The 17,486-nt window shown below is 43.6% G+C and overlaps 2 protein-coding genes across 6 annotated transcripts in view; one reads left to right on the forward strand and one right to left on the reverse strand.

Annotated features, from left to right (window-relative positions):
• Positions 1–6,541, reverse strand: part of MEI1 (meiotic double-stranded break formation protein 1) — an 89,212-nt gene extending 82,671 nt beyond the window's left edge. The window contains exons 1-3 of the mRNA XM_060245361.1: positions 6,378–6,541; positions 4,973–5,096; positions 2,928–2,978 (exon numbers count right to left, since the gene is read on the reverse strand). Of these exons, the coding sequence (XP_060101344.1) occupies positions 2,928–2,978; positions 4,973–5,096; positions 6,378–6,506 (304 nt within the window). The 5' untranslated portion in view covers positions 6,507–6,541. The remainder of the gene's footprint in view (positions 1–2,927; positions 2,979–4,972; positions 5,097–6,377) is intronic.
• Positions 6,324–16,807, forward strand: SNU13 (small nuclear ribonucleoprotein 13). Of its 5 annotated transcripts, none has more exons than XM_060245362.1 (4): positions 6,324–6,691; positions 7,609–7,924; positions 9,659–9,779; positions 16,504–16,807. In XM_060245362.1, the coding sequence occupies exons 2-4, from the start codon at positions 7,922–7,924 to the stop codon at positions 16,764–16,766; spliced, it is 387 nt and encodes a 128-aa protein (XP_060101345.1). In that variant the 5' UTR covers positions 6,324–6,691; positions 7,609–7,921; the 3' UTR covers positions 16,767–16,807. The 5 variants fall into 5 exon arrangements, with proteins under 5 accessions (XP_060101345.1, XP_060101349.1, XP_060101347.1 ...); XM_060245366.1 differs by having other exon boundaries at positions 6,686–6,958; XM_060245364.1 differs by having other exon boundaries at positions 6,686–6,855.
• Positions 16,808–17,486: the final 679 nt, after the last annotated feature.

Genomic DNA, 17,486 nt, shown 5'->3' on the forward strand with positions numbered 1-17,486 from the left:
CAATGATGCTGCAGTGGGAGGCGCTGGAGAAGGGGGCAGGGGAGGGGGCTACACATGTGATTTCCGGCCTGCTCAATTAATATGCAGGGTTGCTAGGTCACAGCGGGGTGGACGTAGACGCTGATTGGCCTGGCTACGTCACGTGGTGTGAGTCAGTAAGGTCATTTCCTGGAGGTGCTTAATTAATTAAATATGCAGGGTTGCTAGGTCACAGCGGGGTGGACGTAGACGCTGATTGGCCTGGCTACGTCACGTGGTGTGAGTCAGTAAGGTCATTTCCTGGAGGAGGTGCTTAATTAATTAAATATGCAGGGCTGCTAGGTCACAGCGGGGTGAATGTAGACGCTGATTGGCCTGGCTACACCACGTGGTGTGAGTCAGTAAGGTCATTTCCTGGAGGAGGTGCTTAATTAATTAAATATGCGGGGTAGCTTATGTCATGGTGGGGCATAGATGGTGATTGGCGGGGGTTAGGTCACGTGGGGGTGGGGTCATGACCTGGGTGACATCATTGGGGTCATGACCCTGATGACGCAGTTTCCGGTGACATCAGCGGAAGTGACGTCACTGGCCACGCCCTTTCATTAAAATGCGTGGGGGGCTATTTACTACTAACTGAAACTAACTCTTCAGGTGTTTTTATGATATCTCAGTTCCTCAAAACCAACTGAAATTATTCTTGGCTCATAATTAATGACTAATGACCCCATTCCATCTGTTCCATCAAAAAAGAAGCTCAAAGAAACTGCATTTCCTATGTACTGCTTGGCTTTGTTAAGAAATGTGCAGATGGCTATTTTGAATATCACAAATAACTTCCTTGGTAATAAATCAGCAAGATTTTGTTTGCTGTCAGAATGGAAATTTATCAGCTTGAATTACCAATACCATTTACATGTAAAGATTAAAAAAGAATATTGTGTTTCTGTGGGTTAAGGGTCATCAAACTTCTTCCAACTTATGGCAAACTTATGAACTGATGACCTCTATTACAGGAATGTTAACACAGCTCTGAGAGCTAGTTTGGTGTAGTGGTTAAGTGTGCGGACTCTTATCTGGGAGAACCGGGTTCGATTCCCCACTCCTTCACTTGCACCTGCTGGAATGGCCTTGGGTTAGCCATAGCTATCGCAGAAGTTGTCCTTAAAAGGGCAGCTGCTGTGAGAGCCCTCTCAGCCCCACCCACCTCACATGGTGTCTGTTGTGGGGGGAGAAGATAAAGGAGATTGTAAGCTGCTCTGAGTCTCTGATTCAGAGAAAAGGGCGGGGTATAAATCTGCAATTCTTCTCTTTTCTAACACCCATTAGCCAATACCTGCAGAGTGTTTTGGCCTTCTTATGTCTCCTAATCACCTTTGCTAGTTACCAAAGCTTTCAGTGCTCAAACAAATAGGGACATATTTGAAAAAAATCGGTGGACTGCTTTATCTAGTTATTTGCCCTGGGCCCAAAGGTGTTGGAAACGGTGTATTCACCCTCCCCAGAGCATCATAGCACATTTGTGCAACTCCAGAGTTTCCCCTAGATTACCTCTGATCTTTCTCAAACCTGCTTTGCTGTAAAGTTTGGGGGGGGGGGGAATTGCAGTAAAGCCTGGATGACAGACATGTGGGTGCGGAAATTCAGATTTTCAAAGCAACAATAAGGTAACTGCACAAGCCTGCCCCAGTCTGGAATCTACCTTAAATCATTTATGTGGGACATTATACTTTTAGTTCATAATTTGTTTTAAGAGTGTGGAGATATTTACACTTTAACTTAATTGATCTCTAAAGTTACGTCTGAATATTTCAGAACAAGCTTTGCTATATCAACAATGAATGACAACTGAAGACAATAAACATTCAATAAAATTATTGTGGTTTTACAAGACCCTTTTGAAAACAAGGAGGATTTAAAAATAATTCCTGCTCTATACCAAAACCATGTGGAAGATGAGGCATACATTCAGGAAAAAAGTCTGCACTGTCACTTCCAGGGGGAGGTTTATTTATCACTAAGAGTGCAGAGTACCTTACAGACATCATCAATCTTCAGTGCAAATACAGTATATGTCACTGATGTTTCAGTTTTTCAAGTGGGCAATCAAATTGCACTGACTTGCTCAAGGACATGAACTGAGTCCATTGTTGAGGTAAATTTCCCAGTCTTATGGAAATATAGCTATGCCTTATTTAGGAGCTGCAAAATCTTGCTTAGAAATAATGATACCTTCCTTACTCTAATAGAATTTGCTCTTGTTTCCTTGATAGAATAAACACAATTTCTCATATTCTATTGGAATGTCCTTTATATTCCAATCTAAGGTGTTATTTCATTTTACTGTGGTTGGTGAATTTTTATTATTCCAATCCAAGCAGGTTGGTCCTCTTCCTACTCTCAAATCAAAATCCTATTATAACTTTGGATGTTGCCAAAAATATTTCTCTAGCCTTCTGGGAAATAGAGCTTATAAATGAAATTTCAGATTCTTATACTGCTCAAGGCAGTATAACAACAACTGCTCAAGGTAGCATAACAACAAGCCATAGAGCTTTTATTAGGCAAGGGAAAGAAAAGCAATCATGACTACTAAAGCTGCTGAGACAATGAAAATTTTCACAACTTCAGTAGACCCACGAATTAGGATCACAATCTAAAACTCCTTTAGAATTTGTTGTCAACTCGGAAATGTGTGTGTGTTATGTGCAGTCAAGTCATTTCCATCCCTATGAATTAATAACCTCCAAAACGTCCTATTATCGATAGCCTTGCTGAGGTGTTACAAACTGAAGGTTTGGAAATAGTCACTCTTAAAGAGAAGAAACATTAACATTTGCACATATTTTTGGTTACATCACACTTGGTACATACTTCAAAGTAAATTTAATCAGAAATAGTTGATTTTCTTTCCCTACACTAAATCAAGCTCAATATTTCTTTCCTACCTTCAATGGATAAATCCAGTATATGATTGTCTTCCATACTTCTCAAGATCCCTATAAGAGAAACCCACACATAAATATAATTTTTCTGCAATCAATATTGGGTCCAAGAAGACAATTAGAAAACTTCCAGCATCACTTTATTTCTTCTTTTTGGTAACTCAGTGCTATGTGGCATGAATTTACATTACTGGTCAGCAGGCTAAATCATTACAGGAGACAAAATGCTCCCTGCATCCAACTCACCTAGTGTTACCACACACAGAGATATATGGACCATGTCACAACTGAGAGCCAGTGTGGTATAGTGGTTAAGAATGTCAGACTAGTATATAGGAGACTGGGTTTGAATCCCCATTCATGCCATGGAAGCTTGTTTGGTGACCTTTGGCCAGTCACACTCTCTCAGCCTAACACAGAAGTACATCCCACTACTTTCTCCCAGATAAGGGAGAAGGGAGCATATCGCTGCTCCTTCAGATTCCTAGCTCCTGACTCACAGTTCATAGTCTTAGGCATTTCACTACTATTGCACAAGAATGAGCATGAAATAAAGCAGGTTCACCCATGAGCACCATGGCACCTGTGACCTGCCAGTACTTTCCCTCACACCCACTGAGCTTTACAGAAGTGGACTGAGCCATTGTAAGGCAGGACTTGTTATTGGCTGCCCGCATTCAAATGAATGCGGGGCAGGGACGGTGGCTCAGTGATAGAGCATCTGCTTGGTAAGCAGAAGGTCCCAGGTTCAATCCCCGGCATCTCCAAAAAAGGGTCCAGGCAAACAGGTGTGAAAAATCTCAGCTTGAGACCCTGGAGAGCCGCTGCCAGTCTGAGAAGACAATACTGACTTTGATGGACCAAGGGTCTGATTCAGTATAAGGCAGCTTCATATGTTCATATGAAAGGACTGTTCATGGCTGCAGTAACAGTCACAACCACTGGAGGATCAAAAGGGCTGGTGAGTATCCAGGTATGTGGTTCCTCTTCTCCCTTTCAGGCTTTTTAAAAATTCCTCAATATGTCTCCCTTCTTCTCTCTGGCTCCCTCCCCCACAGCTTTCTTTTGTTTCTTTTTATTCCCCAATCTCTTTCCTCCCCTCCCCCCTTTTCTTCAACCCTTCTGCAATTGTTTTGGAAAGTAATGAGGGATAAATTTTCTTTTGTCTCTGCCTCCTACAACAGCTATTTTGGGTTTAGGTTCACCTTCTGTGGCAGGTGGGGGGTTTTTTGGTGGGGGGGGGGGTGGCAGTCACAATCTGTCAAGGCTGATTCTGCTTTGGTGCAATAACATAACCCAGCTGGTTTAGATTCAAGTTACTCCCCAGTAATACACACACACCCTAAACCAAAAAAGCTTTACTCAAGACAAGGGTTTTTTAAAAAAATAGATCATATAGTTCAGTGCCCATCTTAATGCAGAAAACAAAAACAAAAACCCCCACAAAGCTAGCTGGCTACTTATTTAATTCTTGCAGAAGTATAGGTTCTTAAACCTAAAGTATGGTGTTCCAAAGCATACAAGTATCTTCAGGCAGCCAAGTAGGAGGAAGAAAAACGATAAGAAGAAATACTCTCTTCCGTCATAGTTTATATTTTATAGGAAATTCCAGTCATAACTTCCTGACCTTCCCCAACCAATCACAGACCTGTCTCCAAGGTATATTCTGGACAGGAGCAAGCTTCCCCCTTCTTTTACCAGATTCACAGATGAACTGTATTAGTTAATGAACAGGCCTAGATGACCTTGGCCAGTAAGGGGGAAAGGGTTTAAAACTAACACTGAGAAGTCAAAGCACAGTGAAATGAGAGTTTAGCTTTTAAGATGGCTTCTCTCTTCACATAACTCCCTCTCAAAATTCCAAAGGTGTCCGCAGGCTCAAAAAGGTTGGGAACTCCTACAGTAAAGTAAATCATATCACAGAAAAGTGAGAAGAAGCTATTTGTGCAGGCGAATTCCAGTGTCCATATCCAAAAACAACAATTTGATACCAACTGTTAGTACAGTCCAAAACCTATGTTAAGCAAGTGGATATGAGTTTCTCTTACCAAACAGAGTTGCTATGGAATGGACATATACTCTTTCATCTTGAGCAAGCAATGGGATGATCAGTGCTGCATGCCAAGTCAGAACATCATGTAGGCAGGAGAGCACATGATTCTTGCGCACTAACTGAAGATCAGAAAGTTTCATCAGTTATTTGTTTTGAAAAAAAGTACAGAAGTACTTAAATTCTGATGCAAAATTTGACCCATCAAGACAGGTATAAAACTGAACCCTTACCATAGAAAAGTGTACCTGACCATGGCAGCTAATTATCAAGAATGAGGCCTCTGATTAAATAATTTGCCTTTGATCACAAACAATAATTACTACAAAATTCATCTTGGTCAATTTATAAGAAGTTACTTGTATTATAATGCCAGGAGCCATTCCATAATATCATTTGTTTGACCACTGAGAAAGGCCAATGGGCCAAAATGCATATTGTGACAGTGCAATTTGATTCATAATTGAAGCTATCAACAGGGCCTACGTCTGTTTTTGATTTACTTTGTAATAAATACAAGTATATACAGGGCTTTTTTTGAGCAAGAACGCACAGGAATGCAGTTCCGGCTGGCTTGGTGTCAGGGGGTGTGGCCTAATATGCAAATAAGCTCCTGCTGGCCCTTTTCTACTAAAAAGCCCTGTGTGAAACAATGGTGCCATCAGGGTGTGTGGTCTAATATGCAAATTAGTTCCTGCTGCGCTTTTTCTACAAAAAGAGCCCTGAGTATATTTTGTATATTTTTCAGTTATTAATGTTTTGAAGTTTACTTACACAATTGATTTTGGTAAACTACAAAGTTACCTTTACCTAAGGAAAAAAGAGAACCACAGATGGGCAGTGGCTCATTCCATGTGTATTATGACAACCTCCACCAAACTATGTATGTGCCACTGAACACAGCTGTAAACACTGACAAATGCTGACAAAATTCAAGGACACCTACAGAAAGTCAGATGCTTCCCCAAAATACCAGGAAAGAGGGCTACAGCTTTTTTTTTAAAATGGATCGAAACAGGTACACAATGCTACCATATAACCTAAGAAAATCCCCTATTTTCCACTGTGTATCCAAACATACCAAAAAGAAGTGCTGACTTTTAAAAATCCTACACGGGGCATTAGCAGTATTCCCTCAGGGATATTCTAGACCCCTTCCCTGAAATTCCAATTTCATCACCCAACTTAATCAACACGGGAAATTTCTATAACTGTGTCCCTGAGATAACACTCCCCCGCCCGACAGCAACTGCGAGTCACTTTAACTCAGTAGTAAGCCCCATTTTACTCAATGGGCCTTACTCCCAGGGAAGCGTCCTTAAAATCACTGCAGTCTTAGCAAGAACAGTGGGAGGCGGAGAGCTGAAGAGAGCAAGCAGGGGAGAGGCTCAAGGCGCACGCACCGAGGCACCATCCTCTCGCAGCGTCTCAAGGGCGCACGCCAAGCAAAGTGGCGACGGCAGGGACTCCAAAAGCCACTGAGAATCGTGGAGTACGTGAATCTGTTGGCAAACTACAGGCTCGACGGCCATCACTATTATGTATCCTTCCCTCACCGCCTCTTCATCAACCCACTTACAGATCCGCCACAGCGGGTTACAAGAGACCGTAGGCGGGAAAAGCATGCGCAGTCGCACTGGCCGGAGGAAAAGAAAGGCGCCTGTTGTTGATTGGCAGCTCCCAGTACACGGGATTCCGGCGGGGTGATCCCGTTAATGTGAGTAAAACAAACTTGAGACAAAAGGGTTATTTTACGGACCGCCTGCTCCTTAAGCTCGTAATTATGCACCGTTCGCATTGCGATCGTAATGACGTTAATTTAATGGTCCTGTTGTCTCTTTAAGGCAGGGAGCTTACGAACACTCAGTGCAAACTTAAACAGTTAAGCCTTCTAAATCCGTTGGAGTCTTTGGGTGTGCAACTTCTGTTTACGGCGCTTACGGCTTGACGGTTATTTCGAAGAAAGGCCCGTCGAATACAATATGTTAAGAGTAAAGTATTAATAGGAGTGCGTTGTGGGATTTTTAAAATATGTTTATTTAGCTTTAAAGGGACATTTATATGCACATACTGCCACATTTTCGGAAAGGGCTCTGCGTTTTTTAGAGGTTTTTTTAGAGCTACATCAACTCCGCCTCTTTCGTGGCTGTTAATGGCATAAGATCGGGGGAGGGGGAGGAAATGGCACAACCCGCTTTGCATTTCATGGCCTTCTAGCCCCAGCGGATAGTATTGTTTCTGGGTGTGGGACAAATTTTAGGCAGGTCTACTTAGAAGTCCCATTTTATTCGATGGAGCTTGCACCCACGCAAGTGTTTTAGGTTTCAAGTCATTGTGCAGTATACATACATTCTGGCGTGCACATACATTGAGCGCAACAAGGCTAGTATTTGGATGGGGAACCTCCGAAGAATACCAGGATCCTGACGCGAAGGCAGGCAATGGCAAACCACCTCTGGACGTCTTCTGCCGTGAAAACCCTAAAGGGCAGCCAATTCATGTGACTTGAGCACACTTTTCCACCACCAGTCTACGAAAACGTCTTCCACAAACAAGTTTAGGTACCAACAGACGCTCCTTCCTTATTTTCTCCTCTCTCTTTCCCCACCCACCCCCGCTTTGATTTTTCTACAGCCGCCGACTAAGCACGCCAAGCCTTGTGGAGTAGTTTCACTGTGGTCTCTGCCGCGCCTTTCCTTACGCAGTCAGTAGAGGCCGCAATACCTGCAAAGCATTCGGATATTCCAAGCGCCTGCTCTTCCTTCTCTCTACACTGACGTACCCTTCGCGACCATTTCCTGGGTTAGCTCGACCTCAGTTCCGGTGGGAAAGCGATTTTGCATATACGTTTGGAGTGGTTTAAGATTCTTCCTCCGTGAAGCTTTCGGGCCGAGAGGACAGATCGGCGAAGAGGAACGTGGTGAAGCTATCGTCTCGTTGAACAGCTATGGTGAGGGCTGTTTCGTTTTTAGGGTTATAACTTGAGTTGCTGAAGAGCACGTGGTAGAGAGGCATTGCGGGAACGTTGATTCGGGGTTGGCGACTATTTAGACTTTCAGCGGGGTTAAATATATAGCGGATATTAGGAGGGTCGGGGATGCAGGCGTTGCAGGTCGAGAGGAAATAGCAAAGGAGTAAATCTGGGCCTCACCCGAGTGGCGTGTCTAGGGAAACTGTAACCGTGCCTCGTGGTTACCTTTCTGGCCCATTGTAGATTTAAGCACTAACCCACGTGCTCCTGCCATCAAAGCTCCCAGTGGTGATTTCGATATTCTTTATCCTTCAGAAATTGTTTTGTTCTACAGATATAGTTTTTAGAGGTGTAAATGTGTGGGGGTGGGGGAATCTCCCACTATTAGAAGTGGAGGAAACGTAACAGAAATTCTTCCCCCTAACTTCATTTTCAGGGTTCTATTCTAGATGTTGTTCCTATAATAGTCCCACTGGGACTACTAACATTGGCTTGTCAGTGATCTTTATAATTATGAGTTATGTTTCTGCTTTTATATATATATCCTAATGGCTGTTGCCTGTTACAAAGAAAATTATTGAAGAAATAGCTAACTACTAAAGGCAGAACTGCCATGTGTAATTGTTGTACCTTAAAGGGTGGTTTATATGGTACAAAAGGCTTCAGTATGAAGTCAAAAGACAGCATAGGGTTATACATATATAAAACCCTTTTTGGCAGCAAGTGATTTCAAAAATTAAAGATATAACTGACTACCTAATCCCAGACAAACCAGAAACTATACTTTTGAATCTTTGGAGTGACATCACAGTTTCAAGAGTTTGGAAGGATCTCATCAGTATTCTGTTACCAGCTGCGAAAACTTCCATTGCAGTCTGTTGGAAATTGGGGGACCTTCCCACTATTAAAGACTGGTTTACTAGAATTTGGATTCATCTGTTAGTGGATAAAATCACAGACACTATTTGTGACAAGCAATGCCTTAACATACCATTCTAATTACCACAAACAAGTAGAGAATCTTGATATACTACTTGAAGAATACAAGCCTTTGGGGTTCCAATATTCTCAGTTTCTAAAAACTAATTGGTTACTTTAATTACCTTTAACATATTTAACTTCTTTAAGACTTTTGTTGATTCTCTATATTGTAGTATTTGGTAACTTTTTTTTTCTTTTCAGGGCCACAGTTGATATAACTTTTTTTTGCTATCTTTATCAGTATATTATCAATATTATCATTATTCTTGGAAACTTTGTTTTCATTGTTTTTATTTATTGTTTTTGTTATTGAAAATTTAAGAAAATAAATAAAAATTGTATTGGGGGGGGAAAGACAGCATAGCTTTCTCTAGTTAGCAGTAAAAGTTAGCTGAGGGGGAGTTGACTTTTTATGCGAAAATGACAAGGGGTGGTTAAAGAATATCACGATTTTCCTTTTTAAAAAAACCCTTTTGTTCAATGGCTATAAACAGGGCTTTTTGGTAGAAAAAGCACAGCAGGAACTCATTTGCATATTAGGCCACACCCACTGACACCAAGCCAGCCAGAACGGCATTCCTGCTCAATAAAAGCTCTGGCTGTAAGTATCCATTAAAGACTCACTGGAGTGTGCGCAGTTCTGCCGTTAACTGATTCACGGACAATCTTTTAGCTTCTAGGATTGCAGGTATTTAAAGCAGGACATCTGTTTCATGTGTCTTCTTTCTGCAGATTGAGGCAGAAGTAAACCCTAAAGCTTACCCACTAGCTGATGCCCAGCTCACAAAGACACTGCTGGATCTTGTACAGCAGTCCTGCAACTACAAACAGTTACGCAAAGGAGCCAATGAAGGTGAGAGAGCTGTTTGAACTTGTGTAAAGGATTAGCATTAGCGTAGCATTTTAAAGGATTTCATTATCTTATGGATAGCATAACTGCAACTTTATGGAGTATACTTTTAAGCACTCCTGCCTTCCTTGGTTGTCACCTTGCCCTAACAGTGAAAGATGCTGGTGCTCCTGTTACATTGATCGTAGGACCAGGTGAGGTATCTTTCTCTTACCTGCTATTTTATTTCTGCAAAGTCACATTGCAAATAAATGTGACTGGAAACACAGAGATAGGTCTGAATGTCAGGTAACCTTGATCAAGGATCAGAATCTCAGTTCTTTTTAAAATTTGGTAATAACATTGTTGCAATTTGGGTTCTTCCCTTACCAGTCTGCATACTAATTTGATAGCATTTTGCAGCGAGTAGTACCTTTTTGTATGTAATTGTAAACATGATTAGCTTTTGGCATATTGCCAAAATATTAAATCTTCCTGTATTGTCTTCAGTGATATAAGAGCAAAAAGTTATTAACGAAGGAATGGCTCTGGCAGCATATTGTTTTGCATTTTTAATCAAAAGTCCAATCCTCTAGATCACTGTTTCCCATTTGCAGAGTCGGGACCCGGTACCAGGCAACAGAAGCCTCACTACCAGGTCACAAGAAAAGCCAAAGCTAGCCCCGCCCCCAGCAAAGCATGACCTCTGCTCTGCTTCCTTCCTTCCACCGTCTCTCTGTTGTGCAGAGAAAAGCTAGTGTTGAAGACTGACACAGGCTGCAAAGCCTGAGCTCCATTTGACTTCCTTCCTTCCCCCATCTCTGTGTTGTGCAGAGAAAAGCTAGCCTTGAAGACTGACACAGGCTATAAAGCCTGAGTTCTGTTTGGCTTCCTTCCTCCCCCTTTCTCTGTGTTGTGCAGAGAGGAGCTGGGCTGCCTCTCCTTCCTTCTCCCCCACTCCCAGTGTTTAAGAGAAAAGCTGGCATCCACTGGCACTTTAGATCCATGAAGTGTTCTTCAAGGTATGAGCTTTCATGTGCCTTGCAGTATGTTATTTTGGGGAGATTTCCCCGGGAGGCCTGGGCAGCAAAGAAGGGGTGTGTGTTTTTTTCAGCCGGGAGGGGTGGGGAGTGGGCATTCCAGTAGCTATTTTTTTTTTTTTACCAAACGACGCCTGGGCAGAATTGTTGCTGGCTGGGGTAATCTGATGGTGAGTAAGGCTTTTTCCCCCTTTGGTCCCCCCTTCTTTCTTTTTTCCTCTGCAAGGGATGCTCTGTCTGTATTCTTGGGGGTGGGGGGAAGCAACAGTGGGAGGGCTTCTAGTGCCCTGGCCCCACTGGTGGACATTCTGGTGCTTTTTGGGTATTGTATGAGAGAATTTTGGACTGGATGGTTCATTGATCTGATCAAACATGGCTTCTCTTATGTTCTTACTTTCCATGTTTGTCTTTTCCTTTTCCTTCCTTCCTTCCTTCCTTCCTTCCTTCCTTCCTTCCTTCCTTCCTTCCTTCCTTCCTTGATGAAACTTTTCTGTTCATCATACTGTTGTTGCAAACATAGGAGCTCTGTCAATGAAAAATTGGCACCCCCAGTTGTAGCCAGCTGGCCTTTCTATGAGATTACTGTGTGAGTGAGTGAGAGTTAGAGGTGTGGGGCAGAAAGAGATTATTGGAGATTACTGCTGTATATCTCAACAGCACTGGAAGTGATGATACTATGAACTTGGCACCATTTTACTGGTCCTGCTTTTAACAGCTGTCTGACACCAAAATTAAACTCCTCCTGTAGATATTAAAAAGGTTGAAAGAAGTTCACTGGCTAAATATCTGCACAATAGGTTGCTTTTAAAGGCGCATGGGAAATACAGCCAGTAAAAAGCTGCAAGCCCCTCATAAATATCCTTTTGGGATAACTGCAGAAAAGCTTTATGAACTTTATATAACTTGAAATTAATTTGTTAATTGCAGTACAATTCTCTGCTACTTTCACAGCAATTTCCCAGTGTTTCAGTCAAGGAAAAGCATGAAAAATAGCTGTCAAAAGATTTTCTTGAAACCAAGCAAGCTTGGTTGTAGCTTGAGGAAGGGTTCCAGTAGTAGCAGCTGAAGGAAAGGCCTACTAAATGTGTCAGCATATTTTGAGGAATAGCAGCTACCGCGGCCCAGTGTGGGTGGTACACGGCACTGGCATTCCTGATGGCAATGGCAACAGCACTTCCAACTGCATACACTGGCCAGTGCTGTTGAGGAAGGGGTGTGTAGGTGGTGCAGGCAATTGAACATGGGCATTAGGAATGCTTGCAAACTGGAGAAGAACACACAAACAGGTGCGTGCAGGTGTGGGGGTGGAAAGAGAGGACCCTGGGAATGTATGAAAAAGTTGCAGACCACCCACTTTCCACCCCCATTTTGACTCAGCATGAGTTTCAGAGATTTTTCTGAAAACAAAGTTACTTCAGAAGAAGAGGCAGGTTTGGGGGAGTGCTGTGGAAGTGACATCACAGGAAAATGTGGAGTTTTGGTTTTGGTGGAATTTTGGTTCAGTGTGCCCTGGACGTGACATCACTTGGCCCTTAACCTGGAAGTGACACCACAGGAAATGACATAATTCCTGTCTCCCAGTTCCACCCCCCAAATTTTCTGGCTCCACCCCCGAATTTTAGTGGGCCACGAAGGAGAAGTGTAAAAATAATAATATAATAATAATAAATTTTAATTTATATCCCGCCCTCCCTGCCGAGGCAGGCTCAGGGCGGCTTACAAGACATAGTACATCGTACAGTGATACGATAAAATTCAAACAACAATTAAAATACAATTCGATATAAACAATATTTAAGTTAATATAAACCCACAATATAACATGATGGTGCTACAGTCTTGGTGTACGTATAAACATAGTTTTTATGATGATAATGATGCCGTGGTTGCACCTTAAAAGGCCAGCTGACAGAGGACGGTTTTGCAAGCTCGACGGAACTGATTAAGGTCCCGTATGGCCCGCACTTCCTCTGGTAGCTGGTTCCACCATTGGGATTCTGTTATCGAGAATGCCCGCTCCCTTGTCGCTTTTAGTTTGGCCTCCTTTGGCCAAAGAGATTTTCAACAGATTTTGTGAGCTAGATCTCAGTACTCTCTGGGGAACATATGGGGAGAGACGTCCCTAAGGTAGGCAGGTCTTCGGCCATATAGGGCTTTAAAGGTAATAACCAGCACCTTATAACGAACAGTGCAGTTCCCATAACATAGGCTGTATATGTTCCCACTTAGGGAGTCCCATTAACAGCCTGGCTGCCGTGTTCTGCACTAGCTGCAGTTTCCGGGTTCGGCACAGGGGCAGCCCCATGTAAAGGGCATTACAGTAGTCTAACCTTGAGGTGACCATTGCATGGATCACTGTTGCCAGGTCACCTCGCTCCAGGAAGGGAGCCAGCGGTCTCGCTCACCTAAGATGAAAAAGGCTTCTTTAGCAGTGGCTGCTATCTGGGCCTCCATTGTCAGAGAAGGCTCCAGTAGCACCCCCAAGCTCTTGACCCTGCACACCGCTTCCAGTGGTGCACCATCAAAAGCCGGTAGGGGGATTTCCCCTCCCAGACCGCCGCGGCCCAGGCAAAGGACCTCTGTCTTCACTGGATTTAACTTCAACCCACTCAACCTAAGCCCAACCCGCTACGGCTTGCAACGCCAGGTCCAGATTTTCAGGGACATCATCAGTCCAGTTGTCCATCAGTAGATAGAGCTGGGTGTCATCAGCATACTGGTGAAAATCCAGCCCATATCTCCGGGCAATCTGGGCAAACATGTAGATGTTAAATAACATCGGGGAGAAGACTGCCCCCTGAGGCACCCCACAGTTCAGTAGGTGTCTCTGGGATAGTTCTTCCCCAATCGCCACCCTTTGTTCCCGACCTTCAAGGAAAGAGGAAAGCCACTGCAAGGCCCGCCCCTGAATCCCTGCGTCGGCGAGGCAGCGGGTCAGCAACTGATGGTCTATCGTATTGAACGTAGCTGATAGGTCTAACAACAACAGTACCGCCGAATCACCTCGATCCAGATGCCGCTGGAGATCATCCATGAGGACGACAAGCACAGTCTCCGTCACATGGCCCAGACGGAAGCCGGACTGGCATGGATCTAAGGTGGAAGTGTCATCCAGAAAACTCTGCGACGCCACTGCCCTCTCTATAATTTTGCCCAAAAAGGGCAAGTTTGAGACCGGCCAGATCTGATGTAGCCTTTTTCAAGAGGGGGCGGACCACAGCCTCTTTCAGAGGTGTTGGGAAGAGGCCCTCTGAGAGGGATCTATTTATGATGTCCCGTATAGGACATTTTAGCTCCCCCTGGCAAGCTTTAATTAGCCAGGAGGGACATGGGTCCAGATCACAGGTTGTTGGTTGTGTAGTAGAGAGGATTCTGTCAACTTCCTTCAAGCTGAGTGTGTCGAAGCAATCCAGGGTCAAACTGGAAGACAGGCACGGAGCCTCGAGTTCACATACTGTATCTAATGTGGTGGGGAAGTCGTGGCGGAGTGACATGACCTTATCTGCAAAAAAATTTGCAAAAGCCTCACAGCCTATCTCTAATTCCTTAACATTTGGCGTGCCTTGTGGCAGTGTTGTGAGATTCCGAATTGTCCTAAACAATTGTGCCGGGCGCGAACTTGCAGATGCAATCTTGGCCGCAAAGTATAAGTGCCATCTCATAGGACCTCATAAACTCTCTTTAAGATGTTCTAGTCACTTCGTCCCGAGTACACCGCCGTTGCCTTGCTAGCCATCTGAGTCCTTGTTTCAGCTGGTATAATTCCGGGGTGTACCACGGGGCCAGCTTAATACGGGGTCGCAGAGGCCGTATATAGATCATCAAGAGAATCGCCAGGGGGCCAGGGATCCCGTAGAGCCATTTGGAACCATTCCGGGTCCATCTGGCTCCGCGGGCGAGCCATAATAAGCTCATCGCCTGAACGGGTTTGGAGTGGAGCATCCGCACGAGCCCTGAGGGCAAAGTGGTCCAACCATGACACCGCTTCTGCAGTTATATTGTCCACCATAACCCTGGCCGCAAAGATCAAGTCTAACATGTGCCCCGCCTGGTGGGTAGGGGAATGTAACAAGCTGAGAGAGTCCTAGTGTTGCCATGGATGACACTGGGTCCATCGCCTGACTAGAGGCTGAGTCATCAACATGGACATTGAAGTCACCCAGGATCACTAGCCTTAGGTGCTCCAATGCCCAACCTGTTGCAGCCTCGATCAGGGATGGTAAGGCGTTGGCTGGTGCGTTAGGCGGATGGTACACCAGCCAAATCGCCAACTCTTCTCCAACCCCCCCACACCAGACCAGCACATTCAATACCCTCGATCTCTGGGGCCGGGAGAGCCCTAAAGGAGTAAGCTCTCGTATGAATAGGGCCACTCCTCCCCCCCCCCCCGCCCGCTTGTCCGCAATTGGTGAAAGACTGAGTAGCCCGGGGGAGCTGTTTGTGAGAGAGTCACTGTGTCTCCCTCCTGAACCCAGGTCTCAGTCACGCAAGCCAGGTCCATGTCCTGCTCGAGTAAAAACTCTCGGACAGAGGTCTTATTATTGATGGACCTGGCATTGCATAACACCAATGACGGAGGTGAGTCATTCAACCTGGTCCCTCTACTTGTCACCCTCGGGATGGGACGCAGACTGGAAGGCGATCAAGCACTATCTGGTCTCGGTCTCCTTCCCTTGTATCGTTGTCTATTCCCACTGTCATACCTCCCCCTCCCCAGGAGAACTGGAATCCCTAGGCCAGTCATCTCTCGCTAGTGGCTACTTCTGTTGTAGCCACTACAACTACACAACTCGCACAACACACTTGTTTAACTCCCCAATCCACTCCGCCCCGCCAGCTGCCAGTTCTCAAGTCAATCAACCCAATTAAAGCCCTACCCATGATCTCCTTTTTTAAATTAATTGGCTAAAATACTTAATTTAATTCTAATGGCTAATTTATTAAATATAAATCCCACCCTAATAATAAACCACCCTTAATTAATTTGCCACAAAAATATATATATTATTCTGAAACCAATCAATCCAACTAATCTCTATAAGTTAATTAACAAAACCTGTAAACAGCTCAATTATATATTGGCAGTTCGTAAATGGTTGGAGGTAGTTGTTATCACAGGGTAAAGTGCTGTTGTGCTTCTTATAACGTAGATGTAATTTCTCCTCAGATTGCAATTTGTATAAAAGCAGGGTCCCACTTTCTCAGATGTAGTAATAGGATAAAGTATAGTTTTCCAGGTGTAATTGTAGAGTTAAGTGCAGCAATCATGTAGCAGGATGTCGAGCAAGATACAGGGCAATAAATATATAGAGCGGACGAACGAGCCTAAGTCCGATATAACTGGGCCACAGGAAAGAAAAGTTTGGGAAACCCTGCTCTACATTATTCTCCTTCTGTAGCCTACCCCAGTGTGACCACATTCATCACCTCTTGCCTTGAAAACCTCATGAGGGGCTGCCCTGAGTCATTGGCAGCTTGATGGCACTTTATTACGATACTGTAGTTACAGATTATTATTTTCCATCTTGGCTAACATGGGTTAGGATCTGAAGAAATGTGCGGCTAGTAATAGTCCAATATGGTATGTGAAATCTTTTTCATGGGATCTGTTAATTTGACAAGGTTGAAAGTTGAAAGTAGCAGTCAGTGTATTCCTGAAGTTTGAAGAAATGAAACTGTAGTTAATACATGATTCTTCTTTTCTACAGCCACTAAAACTTTGAACAGAGGAATTGCTGAATTTATTGTGATGGCTGCAGATGCTGAGCCTCTTGAGATCATCCTGCATCTTCCACTGCTATGTGAGGACAAGAATGTGCCCTACGTATTTGTGCGCTCCAAGCAGGCCCTGGGCCGGGCTTGTGGTGTTTCTCGCCCTGTAATTGCCTGTTCCATTACTATCAAAGAAGGTTCACAACTGAAGCCTCAGATTCAATCTGTTCAACAAGCCATTGAGAGACTATTAGTCTAAATTTGTCTGGCCGCTTCCTTATTAAAATAGAGTAACTAAAAGATTATTAATCTTTATATTGTATCATTTTGTCTTGTTATTTGTACAGTGCTTATATCTATTAGGTTTCAGATGTTTAACAGGTTTGCCTCTTCCTTTTGCTTGCATAGAACTATTTGCTCTTAAGTCTTCAAGATGATAATTTTTAGGCATTTTAATAGGTTATACTTCTAGTAAACTCTCATAGTAGGATTTAATTAGCCTAATCTTTTTTGTAATAAATTTGATTTACCAATGCATTTTTGGCAAATTTGGGTTCTAGGAAACAAATCATATGCCAGCACTGTGCATTACTCAAGTATGAGAAAACTGAAGGTGTATGAATGCTGTTGTCTCCCTGGAGCTTGGTAATGCAGCTGCTATCTGTGCCCCAGCCAACTTTCACATAGTTTGCTTTGTAATTCAATGCCCAGCTATAGAAGGAAGAATTGCTTCAAATTTTCGGATTTGTCTGGATCTTAATGACACTGTTTTGTTTATACCTTTTAAAACATTCTCTGCAATTGCAGCATGGCTTTAATTTACAATAAACCAATGCCCCTTGGATTGAGTTATGCCTCCTACCTGTACAGTAAGATTGTGCTTTATTCAAGTCACATCCTCTTTATAAGCAAAGTGCAGTATGGGTTGGAGTCTTCCTTAAAGGGTAGGATTTTCTGTTGTGAATTCTAAAAACTTAAC

This window comes from Heteronotia binoei, chromosome 8, assembly GCF_032191835.1.
Source record: "Heteronotia binoei isolate CCM8104 ecotype False Entrance Well chromosome 8, APGP_CSIRO_Hbin_v1, whole genome shotgun sequence".
Classification (NCBI taxonomy): Eukaryota; Metazoa; Chordata; class Lepidosauria; order Squamata; family Gekkonidae; genus Heteronotia; species Heteronotia binoei.

What these genes read in the sequence shown, in the direction of transcription:
- SNU13 (XM_060245362.1), top strand. An exon ending in ACGCAAAGGAGCCAATGAAG is followed by an intron (nt 9,780 to 16,503) that starts GTGAGAGAGCTG and finishes TCTTTTCTACAG; the next exon opens with CCACTAAAACTTTGAACAGA.